This window comes from Tauraco erythrolophus, chromosome 16, assembly GCF_009769465.1.
Source record: "Tauraco erythrolophus isolate bTauEry1 chromosome 16, bTauEry1.pri, whole genome shotgun sequence".
Taxonomy (NCBI): domain Eukaryota; kingdom Metazoa; phylum Chordata; class Aves; order Musophagiformes; family Musophagidae; genus Tauraco; species Tauraco erythrolophus.
The window spans coordinates 10,124,374-10,137,536 of NC_141480.1; the positions used below are offsets into that span (position 1 = coordinate 10,124,374).

The 13,163-nt window shown below is 45.4% G+C and overlaps 1 protein-coding gene across 5 annotated transcripts in view; it reads left to right on the forward strand.

Annotated features, from left to right (window-relative positions):
* The window catches only part of NSD1 (nuclear receptor binding SET domain protein 1), a 60,618-nt gene that overhangs the window by 40,255 nt on the left and 7,200 nt on the right, over positions 1-13,163 (forward strand). For 4 of the 5 annotated variants that reach the window (XM_086621493.1, XM_086621490.1, XM_086621492.1 and 1 more), the window contains 9 exons: positions 63-242; positions 567-723; positions 1,040-1,245; positions 1,836-1,948; positions 4,483-4,752; positions 6,184-6,300; positions 7,681-7,822; positions 8,258-8,364; positions 11,570-11,774. In XM_086621493.1, the coding sequence (XP_086477619.1) occupies positions 63-242; positions 567-723; positions 1,040-1,245; positions 1,836-1,948; positions 4,483-4,752; positions 6,184-6,300; positions 7,681-7,822; positions 8,258-8,364; positions 11,570-11,774 (1,497 nt within the window). Of the gene's footprint in view, positions 1-62; positions 243-566; positions 724-1,039; positions 1,246-1,835; positions 1,949-3,134; positions 3,174-4,482; positions 4,753-6,183; positions 6,301-7,680; positions 7,823-8,257; positions 8,365-11,569; positions 11,775-13,163 lie in introns of all 5 variants that reach the window. The other variant, XM_086621491.1, reaches the window with a different exon arrangement.

The following is a 13,163-nucleotide window of genomic DNA, read 5'->3' on the forward strand; positions in this document are numbered from 1 at the left end:
AGGAAACAAAATATCAGCCTCCTTTAGAGGTTCACTGTGTTTCTGACATGTTCTGGTGCTAGGTCGCTTGATGCGCTGTGTGCGATGCCCAGTTGCGTACCACTCCAACGACTTCTGCCTTGCTGCCGGGTCTGTGGTCCTCGCCTCCAACAGCATCATCTGCCCCAATCACTTCACTGCACGGAGGGGTTGCCGCAACCACGAGCACGTCAACGTCAGCTGGTGCTTTGTCTGCTCGGAAGGTGAGACAATCTGTGCTGTGTCCCCTGTCGCCAAGCAAGGCCCTGACAAGTCATTAGAGCAGGCAGAAGCTTTTACTCATCCACAGTGTGCCCGTGAGAACAACAAAGAACAGCACCTATCCATCTCCATTTAAGTCCAACTTCAGACTAGAACTTTTTCTGGGTTCTTAAAAGGATTCTTTTTGTAGCACGAGTAGAGCAGAAGCTGTTGAAAAGAGTTTGCAGAAGAGTATCATGCCCTTTTCTCAGCTGTTTCTATCTGGACATGTGGCGTCTAGCGCTTCTGCACAGTAACTGATAAATTCCAACTCCTTTTCTTTGCAGGGGGCAGCCTTTTATGCTGTGAGTCGTGCCCAGCTGCGTTTCACCGTGAGTGTCTAAACATTGAGATGCCAGAGGGAAGCTGGTATTGTAATGATTGCAAGGCAGGCAAAAAGCCACACTACAAGGAAGTAGTCTGGGTGAAAGTTGGGCGCTACAGGTAGGTAAAGGTAGAACAGACTCGTCCTCAACACTTCTTTATGCAGTGCTCATGGTGACTGAGGTGAGAAGCTGCTCCTCTCTGCAGGGTACAGTGCAGCAGCCTCTGACTTTTTTGCACGCATGTAGCAACTGGTAAAGTGTGTGCTTTCCTTCTCCAGTAGCCTCTTGTCTTCCCATCAGCCTTGCTGGTAGCCCCCCCCCACAAAACATGGGGGGACATGGGAAAACCCCCATGTCTCCATGCAGTTGCATGCTTCTGAGGCAGTTGGAAGTGAGGAAGCCAGAGGTTTCATCTGCCCTTCCCTGTGTTTCAGGTGGTGGCCAGCTGAGATTTGCCATCCTAGGACAATTCCTGTCAACATCCAGAAAATGAAGCATGACATCGGTGAGTTCCCTGTGCTGTTCTTCGGCTCCAAGGATTACTTGTGGACCCACCAGGCCCGTGTGTTCCCTTACATGGAAGGCGATGTCAGCAGCAAAGACAAGATGGGGAAGGGCGTGGATGGCATATACAAGAAAGGTAACTTGTCCTTGTCCAGGGAAGTACATGTTCCTTTTCTCTTCATTCCCGTTTGGAAAAGTGGCATTCTTGTAACAGAGAAAAACATCTTAGAGCTAAAGCGAAATTCAATTTGTAGAATGAGCTGCTGCTTATCTGTCATCCAGCACACTCAGAATGTTCGTTGGTCTCACTCCCAGAGAAGGACAGGGATGTGCGGGTCTTGAATGCTTCTCCAGCTCTGACATAGCCACTCTAAATCAGAGTGAGCTGCTGCTTTGTCAGCTTCTCTGTGTCTAATACAGTCATTATCTGTATATAAAAATACACTTGAGAGTTAGGAATGCAGCTGCCTGACACCTCTGCCCAAACGCAGGCAAAGCTAGCTGACGATTTGGATACTTCATCACCCACGGGCAGGTCCCTTACTGTAACTCCTGCGACTGCCCTACTGCATTGGCCTTTTCACCCCTCTGTGATGAAGCTCTGCCTCTGAAGTATGCAGCCAGGGAGGTTTGCTTCTGGAACTGTGAGCACAGGGGGGACACTGGCAGTACAGCTCCATGTGAGCAGAGGGAGTTCCTCATAACACAGCCTGTTCTCTCACTTAGCTCTTCAGGAAGCTGCAGTAAGATTTGAAGAGTTGAAGGCACAGAAAGAACTGAGACAGCTTCAGGAAGACAAAAAGAATGACAGGAAACCTCCTCCCTACAAACACATCAAGGTGAGGGCAGGTGAGGGGGGACAGGTGCGGAAGAGAAGTCTTGAGCTGCCTGCCGGTGCAGGTAATTTACAGGTATACAAAAACATTTCTATTGTTTGGGGGTGTGACTGCATTTGAAGGTTGTTTTGGTCCTTTCAGTATCTTCAGTCGTTCCCCATAGAAAGGATTCACATATGTGCAGAGCTGTATGGAAGCTGGACACCAGTAATAGAGATATTCTGATTTACTGGAGCAGATCTGGACATCTCTGTGTTGTTCTGTCAGTTGTGTGGTCTGAAGGAAGGGTGGGTCTCTACCTTGGGAACTCGGGAGAGCACTAGTAATGCGCGATATGCTCGAGTACTACGTGCTGCCGGTGGCAAGGTGGGCACCCCAGGTGGCGCAAGACAGGAGGTGGTCAGGGTGCAGTAGAACAGAGCTGTGTGGAGGATGGTAACCCACAGTATCTTGTTTCATCTCTGCTATTGTTTTGTATCTCTTTCTGTATCAGTTAGTGACAGAACAGAAATACTAAAGCAGATGTATGTGCTGGAATATCAGCCCTTTTGCTGAGTTTTAGGGAACTCTCCGTGTTTAGGACTGTATTTTGAGGTAGAATTGGAGTAGCAATAGAAGTCATACAGGGTGGAGGTGACTTGAGAGGAGAGCTGGGGCTAAGCAGATGCATATGCTTGAGAGGTGAGTCCAGACTGATCAGAAACCCAGTGGCTCGGGGACTGTTCTTTTCTCATTACCTCTGTCTGCTGCTTCCCTATTTTATGTGGCAAACCATGAAAGCTTAACTGAATGCTGCACTTTTTGTTTCTAGCTAGGATTTCTAGGCTGGCAGGTATATCCTTCGTGAGTTACTATGTAGTGTAAAGAACACAACTGAATGCTGTGCCAGCAGTATGGGCCAGGCAGCTTCAGTGGAGGAAATACAGTTTCTCATTATAGGTATTTTTAAGCCTGTCTCTGGCCGCAATGTGAAGGAACTTTGGAAGCAGTTTGGAGTCTTTGAAATAGTCTTAATAAAAATAATAACTGTCATGGTCATTAGCCATGGCAGCTCTTCTGAGGTCTGGGTACAAGCTGTTTATCTCTGTGAAAGCGAAGCAGTTTGCAGGAGCACATGGTGAACTGGAGAAGGTTTCAAGGTGGAATGGCTGAAGCTGGCTGTGTCCGTTCCCATCCTGGCCTTCTAAAGGAGATCAGCACCTTGGGGTCCATCCTGAGGAGCAGCAATGTGAGAGGCTGCTGCAAAATACTCTTGGGATCCTTCATCACATAGTGATGGCTATGTTCAAGCATTGCCCTGTTTTGGAGCTGGTTTTGTACCAGCAGTGCCTCAGGGAGCAGGGCAGGCCTGCTGGGCATGCATGTGTGCTGAGAGGGGCACCACGCTCAGACACCATGGTTGCTTGGGGTGGCAGTGACAGAGCCAGCAAGGGCACTTCTGTCTGCCCAGTGGTGGATGGTCCTAATCCTCTAAGTCTCATCACTCTTAACGAGGTGATGAGCTAACAGTCTGAATAAGAGACAGGAAGCAGCAGAGGAGAATGCAAGAGTGACAAGGAAGGTCAGAGGTGGGAGACAGTGCTAGGAGGGACTGCGTGTGTTGAAGAGATTAATCTGGGGTTTCTGCAGGGTTTGCTTTTTAACAAAGGAGGAGGAGGATAAGGGCTCAGCCAGCCTCTGCAGTGCAGGAACTTTGCTCTGTGGGTGAGACTAGATAAATTGTGTGGGGGCTGAAACAGTTGTGCTAAACTATCCTCTCTTCATGCTCTCGGAGAAGAAAAGGAGTTGATGGTATTGCTCACCTGGGCAAAGAACAGCAAAGAGCTTTTCTTCAGTGTCTCTCTCCAAAGTTCTGACTCTTGTTGGCTGCCTTTCAGCATTCACTGCCTCTGAGCTCCTCTTTGGGTCTTCACACCCCAACCTTGTCTAGTTTTTCTTTCATTTACATCTGCAGGACAGTTGGGTCAAGAGCTAACTGCTTGTGGCCTGGTGCGTAGGTAGGCCCTCTGTACTGTGTCACGGTCATGCCAGCCTGGTTCTCGTACTGACAGCTGAGAGCACAAAACAGCTTGAAGGTGACAGACTCAAAAACTAGGGCTGTAAGGAAGAGCTGAGGAGAAGGAACTGACACTCAGACTGGAGAAGGTGGCTTTTCACACAAAAAATGTTTTGGTGTTGGTCACAAGGTATGGTGTGCACCCAGCAGGAGCGCTGGGCCACCTGGGCTGGATGCAGGCACTGTAGTGATGGGAGGGTGACATTTGGCAGCCTTTCCCACTCCCGGGTCACAGAATACGCACTGTACCAGGTGATGCTAATGGAGGACCTGCCTCCTCCTTAGCTCTTTCCTCTAACTATATACTTCTTGAAATAGTGTGTCCAGAAGTACATATGTGTCTGTACTTGTGTCCTCCTACCTGTTGCTGTGACTAACTTGTACTGCAGCATGTCAGCTCATAGGCGAGGCTTGAGTATAGCAGTGACTGTCAGGATGACCTGTTGTACTTAGAAGCTAACATCCTTTATGTGCACTCAAGGTGAACCGACCGGTGGGTAAGGTACAGATCTTCACTGCAGACCTGTCCGAGATACCACGTTGCAACTGCAAACCAACAGATGAAAACCCGTGTGGCCTGGACTCCGAATGCATCAATCGCATGTTGCTCTATGAATGCCACCCCATGGTCTGCCCTGCTGGGGAGCGCTGCCAGAACCAGTGCTTCTCCAAGCGGCAGTATCCTGAAGTACAGATTTTCCGCACACTGGCACGAGGCTGGGGCTTGCAAGCCAAAACAGACATCAGAAAGGTACGTACTGTGTTTCTGTAATTTTTTCCTGCTGCTTCTCTCTTGCTCAGTGTTGATTTCAATAGATTTGAAAAATTACTGTCTTCCATAATTTGAAGAAGACTTCTTGCTGTAGAATGCCATTTAGGAAAGAAATGGATTAATTTGACTTGTCCAGTCCTGACAAGAATGTTTTGGTTCAGCTAACCAAGAACATGGTTTGCATGTTGATGTCCCACAGGGTAAGAAAGATGATTGCTCGATCTGTCTGCTTGTATGGACGATGGGCTTTGAGTACACCAGAACACTGGCCTGAAGACGGTGCTCAGGATTTCCAGATGGGGAACAGTGATTATACCTCCCCTCAATTCTTGAATAGCCAGGCTTTTCCAGCATGAGAATCTTGTATCAGAAACTGAAACCAGGGCTTGGCTCTTACAAAAGGGTAATGTCTTGGAGATGGCTGTTGTTATTGCTGAAACTAATGTCTCCAGCTATAACACTTGTGTATATATATTTTTTAAATTCAGAGAATAGTTGTTCTGTGGACACGTCTGTGCTGAATGACGAAGGAAGAACGTTAAAGCAAAGAGAACCCCAAAGCTGAGAAAGGGCGAAGTGAAACAGATGACCGTTAGCATAGTAGGAGAAGAATGTCTAAAAAAGGAGTAGGAGAGACAACATGCTATGAGAGAGGGCTCAATAGCAGTAGGGAAAATGTGAGTCTGTCCTGTTTAGGCTTTGTGCCTGCTGTGATATAGGTTAGAGGATCTCTCTGCTATTTAATGCACTTGTTTTGTTTCACTTTCAGCAAACAGTTCTGAAACAGCAAAACTGTTATTTAATGGAGGCACCTATTAGTCCCAGTGGAGCAGAGCTGGGGTTTGGGGTTCCCTTTGATGGTTCAATTGTGATCTCTGTGGTACTTCACAGGGGAACTCCATGGATGTACTGCAGGAGCAGGTGTCCCAGGTGCATCACACTGCTCAGGGTGGTTGGTCCCCAAAGGAATATTGTTTCCAGCTGGAATGCAGTTATGCAGTACTTTGAGCTTTGCAGCAAAGAGCTGTTCTTGTGGTTTACTTTTATGCTGTCCCTGAATGTTAATTCTTTCTGTAGCACAGAAATAATCTGATGGCAGTTGTTGTTTTATTTAATTTATTTCAAGTTTTGTTGAGTGTGTGAAAGGGATGGATGATTCAGGGCTCTTAGTGAAGAGTGTAGGCCAAACTGGCTGCAAAGCAGAGAGGAAGATGTTTATGGAAAGTTTTTCGCAAAAGAAACAGAAAGTTTGGGGGATTGGACTAGGTGATCCTTTGAGGTCCCTTCCAACCTCTGACATTCTGTGATTCTAACATTCTGTGAAAGTAAGGTTTGGCACAAAGGTGGATGTCCCTCCATTCTGGAGGGAATTTGTCTCATCTTATGAGCTTGTTGTTTTCTCCCTGGCAGGGCGAATTTGTTAATGAATATGTTGGGGAGCTAATTGATGAAGAAGAGTGCCGAGCCCGAATCCGCTATGCTCAGGAGCATGACATCACCAATTTCTACATGTTGACACTGGATAAGGTATGTGGAAAGAATTTCTTTTGCCAGGATCTTATACAGAAGTAAAATGATTGCAAGAAAGGCATGATAGTGGTCTCCACCAGCAAGTAAAAAGGTGCTCAGAGCTTGAAGTGCAGTAGAGAAGTTTCAGGTTGGATATTAGGATTAGGAGCAAAGTCTGAACTGACTTCATTCAGGTTTGTTCAGAAGAGGTGAGGCAGTTGTCCGAGGGCAGTTGTCTGAGGATCGTAGGTCCTACTTCGGTATAACAGGGTGAATTTGGTAACCTCAGGATCGTTCCCAGCAGCTGAAGCCTGGAGAGTTCAGAACTAGGCTGCTGTGTGCCAGAGAAGACATCAGCCCTCAGATGTACAAGTATCAGGCACAATGAGACCCTCATTTAAGTTCTGATCCCAGGTCTTGCTGATCTAAGCAGAGGGGTGGAGTTTGTTACACCCACAGACACCTTAGTGGGTCCTGGAGGCCACGCTGTTGTTGGTGTGAACTGTTGGCTTTCAGAGGTAAGTAGTTTTGTCAGTTGCTTTCCACGCTTTGTCACTCAACCTTGGGAAGATTAGAAGGAAACCATGAAATTAGGCATGGAAAGAAGCTGTGGGACAGGATAACAATGGGACTGCTTTCTGGCTCTCCTCTTATCTTGCTGGAAATTCACACTGACCGTATCTTGTGTCTGACTGATGGGTGGGAGCAGGGACAAAACCAAGTGTTTAATACCTTCCCCATTATTACAAAACCAAATCTCAGTTGCAGCTGCCCTCTCCTCACCAACGCAGTCTAACAAATGGTAGTGTACTGTACTGAAGTGAACCTCACATGTTACATACTGGTCCTGTTTTCCTCCTATATGTTGACATATGAGAAATAGGAAGTGGTGTTTTGCTTTTAAGCAGAAGTCGGGGTCTGGAGCCACAAATGCTACCTTGGAAGTGTGCTGGCGCAGTGTTTATCCGCTGCTGACGCTGCAGGGAGAGCTAACTTCCCAGAAAGCAGCAATAGTGCTTTCCTGGCTGTTGAGGAGCCCGTCTGTCTTCAAAGAGGAAGATGATGTTGCACAAGAGACTGCATTGCCATATAATCTGCCAGCCCCAACGAGAGACATCAGTGTGTGGAAACAGGTTGGGTGTCTGTCGATTGTCCAGGCAGCACAGTGGCACCTGTCCGTTACGCTTGGTTAAACACATGTAGGATCTCGGGTGCTTTGCACATGTCATCAGATGCCTCCGTCATCACAGTTTCCACTACTGGTTAATGCTTTCCCAGTAGACTGCAGACTGGTACCTGTGCTGCAATGGCTTGAGCAGGAAATGACAGTTTATTAAATGTTGTTTCTCTGGATTTTTTGTTTGTTTGTTTTGTTTTGTTCTGTTTTTCCAATTCTAGGATCGAATCATTGATGCTGGGCCGAAGGGCAATTACGCTCGATTCATGAACCATTGCTGCCAGCCAAACTGTGAGACTCAGAAATGGTGTGTGAATGGCGATACTCGGGTTGGGCTCTTCGCAATTGTAAATATCAAAGCTGGTAAGGATCCCCGCTCTGTTAGGAGTGTTTTTGTAAGGAAAGGGGAGGGTTTGTAGCTCCCTGGGAAGATACTTCGTTTTTGTTTTCACATAGGCAGTCATGAGGCTTAACACCAGCACTGACATAATGAAACGCATACTTGCATGGTATAAATGAATGTGTATAGTTACAATTAACAGGGTCAAGAAATGGAATTAGTTACGCTACAGCATGAGGTTAAATGTCCTTTTTGGCTGTAGGATGTGGTAGGAGTGTGGGCTTGCACTGAATTTTCAATCCACGCAGATCTATGGGGAAATTAATAATTACTATCCTTGTGTAGCTGTGACAGTCATTTGTGTTATTATATTTCAAAAGTGTTTTTGCTTCAGCAGTAAGTCGTCCTGCCCCATAGTTGGTTACAACTTGCTTGGTTTTGATCTGCTTTTGTGCCAGGGACTGAGCTGACTTTCAACTACAATCTGGAGTGTTTGGGAAATGGAAAGACCGTTTGTAAATGTGGTGCCCCAAATTGCAGTGGCTTCCTAGGAGTGCGGCCGAAGGTATGATGCCTCCTTTACGCTTTTGTTCTGCCAAATCGCCTCTTTGCATAGATGTGTATCGTTTGTTGCAGAGATCTCTGGAAGGGTAATCCGGTTTCAGTGAAAACACTACTTGAAATGAGTTGAATATTCAAGTTTTCATTCTGAGAGTGCAGATCTTAGACCTGAATTATTAGAGTTGCTATAAATAATGACAGGAGACTGTACTTTACAACAAAAGAGTAAATGAAAGCTTTTTTCCCAGAATTTTCTGCTTACTCGCATGAGAATTTCCATCACGTTCGAAGGGCAAAGGACAGGCATGGGAAAGACTTCCATTGTATAACCAAGAAACCACTGCTCAGCCTGTTTCCCAAAGTAAAGACCTGAGTAAATTGTGAGCATGCATGGAAGGCCAGCAAACTCACATTCCTTCAGACTTGGAGTTACTTTAGAGCCAGACGGCTTCTACAGTCACCATCTTTGCTGCATTAAGAATGTTCCTGGGTTTTTTTCCTTCTTTTGGTTAAGTGACTGAACTGCACGCATCAGACAGGAATAAGAAATTTGCCATATCTGTAGTAGAAAAATCACTAGCTTTTAGAACTCGATGACTTTTGAGAGCTTCATGTTGTAACTGTAATGTTACAGTAACAGGAATTGATTTCGATTACCTTCTTGTGTGAGCTGGTTCTCACTGGGAAAGGGATATAACAGGAGCAGTTGGCCGAGTTCCCAGCTGTCACCAGCTGAATCTATGTCTCAGCTGTTGAATTGTTTCAAAAGCTTCACCAAATCACTCTGTAATCCCTCTACTCTGGCATTTGTATACTGGCAGCTTGCTTACCCACGGTTAAGGGTTAAAAGCTCCAGCAGCACAGTTGTTCAGCCCCATCAATATATAGGGGAGGTTTTGTGAATTCTTCAGAGAGCTTAGTTCTGCAGAAAAATTAACTTTTAATAAAAAAAAAAGATGTCTTCAGAAGTTGACAGATGAAGTGAATTACACATCTGATGTATTTAGTTCTTTTTTGAGTTGTGATTTAAAGTTCAATTGATTTTGTGCTGCTCCTGTGTTATACATGGCTTGACTGTCATTTTTGCCCTGAAATTGCAGGTTGCATGATGGAAATCAAGAGAAAGGTGCCCTTTGGTTTGCATTAATGTTCCATTGTTATGCCTGAGGCAACTCATTCCATCTTGATGAGATAGGCTAAGAAACAACACCTAAGAAAACAGTACCTTGGGGTTGGTTTGGTGTTTTTTTTTTTTTTCCAAATTCATCCCACAGTAGATGCATTTTTAAGCTTCCTGAAGATACAGCAAGACAAAACTTCACTGATTATATTCAAGTTCACTCTTAAAAGTGACCTTTCTAACTAAGAGTGTGGAGTAATGCTTGGGAGTCTATTGTACTGTGGTGAGCAAGTAGGAATAGCTTAGTCCAGCTGTTAGACCTTGCTTAGACATTCAAATTAGCTGTGAAAGGTTTTTCCTGTTTTCTTTGTAATTAGATGGCCGAGGTACTAGGTGCTGAGAATAGGTGGAATAGTTTAGGTGGAGTGATTTCACTGCCTGCATTTTCAATGATAAGAAAAGCCTGAATTGTCTGCATTGTCAATGGGAATGATGGTATGAAAACAGAAATATCCACATGTGAAGGGGAAGGAAACAATCAAGAAATGTAACTCCCTCGTGGCAGGACATGAGAGAACCACCGCTGCGGAATTCTCAAATTGTAGATCTGGAGACAAGAGTTTTTAAATGTTTTGGTGGTTTTGTTTTTAACCTTAATAGGAGACCGATGAAAATAGTGCCCAATATTTATGCTGAATAAAGGATGCAAAAGTGGCCTCGTATGCATCGTCTCAGCACGCAGAGATTTTCTGCATGGAGAACACGTATTTAGACAGAAGATATGTGGAAAATGCCATAAAATTTAGTTGGTGTCTGTTTAGATAAACGAAACTGATAGTGCTTTGGTAAGGTCCCTGACTGAGGACAGGAAGCATCATCTTTGTGGAGTTGAGCATTTGGTACAATGGGAGGATCTGTGGTAGGGGGTTAGGAGTGGTCCGAGGACCTAGCATGAAGGGAGGTGGTGGTCAGCGTTGGAGGAGACCTCAGGCCAGAGAAGAGAGCACTTCAGCCGTTTAGATGCCAGTCTTGAGACCAGTTGTGGTTATTTCCTTGCTGTCTGTAACATAGCTGTTGGAAGCCTGGTAATTTAACTGTACTGATGTCACAGAGATGTCAAGTGTCATCGATGTGGGAGAGGGAGAGGATGGGGCACTTGCAAAGGAATAACTGAGTACAACTGGGAAGGGGCTGGAATTCCTAGATTCAGTACGCCAGAGTACACACCTGTAAGGCAATATCAGAAACAAATCTGCCATGATCTGGTCATCGATGAGCAGTCAGGGTGGAGACGAAGCTGGTGTGCAGTTCAGCTGCTGCAGGACGGAGCTGCTGTGGTGAAGCAGCTGTGAAAAAGGCAAATGGGAGTGGTGCTTTGGGAAGGATTTCCCATTTTCTTGGAGAAGTGTTGATGTCATTGTACGCAGCTGGTGAGGCATCATATGGAGTAACGTGTATAATCTGCAACTTGTGTTTGGGAGAAATAAACTCAATAGAGGCAGAGAAAAGTCGTTGGGAAGGTTGGAGGTGCAGACTGTGGAAGTGTTTGGTTTGTGAAAAGGAGAGTGTGTCCCAGTAGTTACTTAAGGCAGAGGGGAAAACTGCAGAACAAGAGCAGCATTGACACAAGAACAAATAGGTCTAAACCGATCACAAATAATTTCAGACTGGAAAGGAAGAGAGGTATGAGGAACATACAAAAGTGCAGGAAGGCCTGGGAGAGACTACTGTGAGTCAGGGACCCAACTGCTTTGAGTGAGGACCTGAAAAGTCTGTGAGAGGTGGCACGAGCTCAGCAATACCAGGCAGGCCCTGGCTCCTCATTTTGCTGTTGCTAATTTTATATATCCCATGTTTAACCAGGCTTTGGTGCAAGGCTTTCAGACTCTTTTGAAAAAAATGAGAACTATTTGCTGTAGTAAACTGGTTGCCAAATATTAAGGAGCGTTGTAGAGATGTTACATACGTTTCAGGTATGGCTGGTAGTGGCATTTTTATTCGTGGGGTTTGCAGTTATCTCCACTGTAGCAGGAAGAGACCAGAAGGAAGGGGCAGAGACCTGCATTAACTGATATTGTCTCACCCACAGAGCCAACCCAGCGTCACCGAGGAAAAGTCCAAGAAGCTAAAGAGACGGCCGCAGATGAAGCGCAGGTCACAGGCGGAGGTGATGAAGGAGCGAGAGGATGAGTGTTTCAGCTGTGGGGACGGAGGGCAGCTAGTTTCATGTAAGAAGCCAGGCTGCCCCAAGGTGTACCACGCGGACTGCCTCAACCTGACCAAGAGACCTGCAGGTCAGTGCTCCGCACGACTGGGCTCTGCTTGGGTCACGATGTTGGCTTGAGGTGTCCCAGGCACTGCTCACCACCTTGCGCTCACTTCACAGCATGTTAAAATTAGAGAGATCTTAGGTGCCTGAACAGACTTCGTGGCCCACAAGACATAACCCTAATTTGCACAACATTGTGTCTGCAAGAAGGTGAATTGATTGCTGAAGGGAGAGCTTGTCCTTGACTAAGAAATGGTGCTTGTGAGCTGGCCACATCCTTGGAGCCTGGCAGAGGACAGTCCCAACAATAGTTGAGATACTGGTTCCTCAGATTGACCGTTTTCCCAAAATTGAAGACAATTGAGTGAATTGAATGGTGAGGAAAAGCATTGGTGGAAAACGGGAGTTTGAGAAGAACGTGTTAGATGTCTGAATAGCCATAAGTTCATAGTTAAGGCCAAAGCATGTCCTAGTTTGTGGTGAAATGAGGGCAGAAAATAGAAATAAAAAGAAAAAATATTCAAAAACTACTTCTAGTTGTGTGCAGAGAAAGAAATAGACTCCCTGCATGAGTGATAAAACAAGGAGCCAGAACTGGGCATTGAGCACCTCCAGCTGTAATTTGACAGAAGGTGTAGAAGGGCTAATAGCATATTTTGTAGATTAGAGAAATTAAGTGTGTATATGTGTTAAGTTTTGGGGAGGAGAGGACGTTAATAAAGAGCAGCTTGGGTTGCTTATTGAACAAACACTGTAAAAGAGCAATGTAAAAACCAACGGGAGTGCAGGTCATTCCTGTGGAACAACATCATTCAGGGTGAGAGAGTCCTGAATATCACCTTCTTATCCAATTTTCTGTGCTAAGACGGGGCACTGTAATGTCCTGGCAGGTTTTCCCATGTTTTAAAGTCTCCAATAAAGGAGAATGCAGCCTCTAGCCTGTTCCCTTGCTTTCCATTTGAAAAGTTTCTCCTAACAGCCTGACTTGAAAACACGAAGGATTGTCATCTGTCTGATACCCCTCCCCCCCCCTTTTTTTTTTTTTACATACTGGGAGACTGTTGTCTCCTTAGTCCTTTTCCGGCTTAAACAAACACAGCCTATCCTTGCAGCTCTCGTTTTCTAAAATTGTTAATCTTGGTGTGCTCTGGACTGTGTCCCACTTGCCTACACATTTTTAAAACTGTGGTAATGAGTATTTAACAGTATTGCAGCCAAGGCCTTGCTAACACCAACAGAAGAGATTAATTCTATCTTGTGTTTTACATAAAATATCTCAGGAAATGAGATTTAACTTGTTTTGCAGAAATAACTTCATGTTTATGTGATGTTTGTGATTTGCTCTATCATCAAGTCCTTGTCTTGATCCTTTTCACATACTCGCTTTATTTCTTCCTGCTATAGTCCTGCTTTG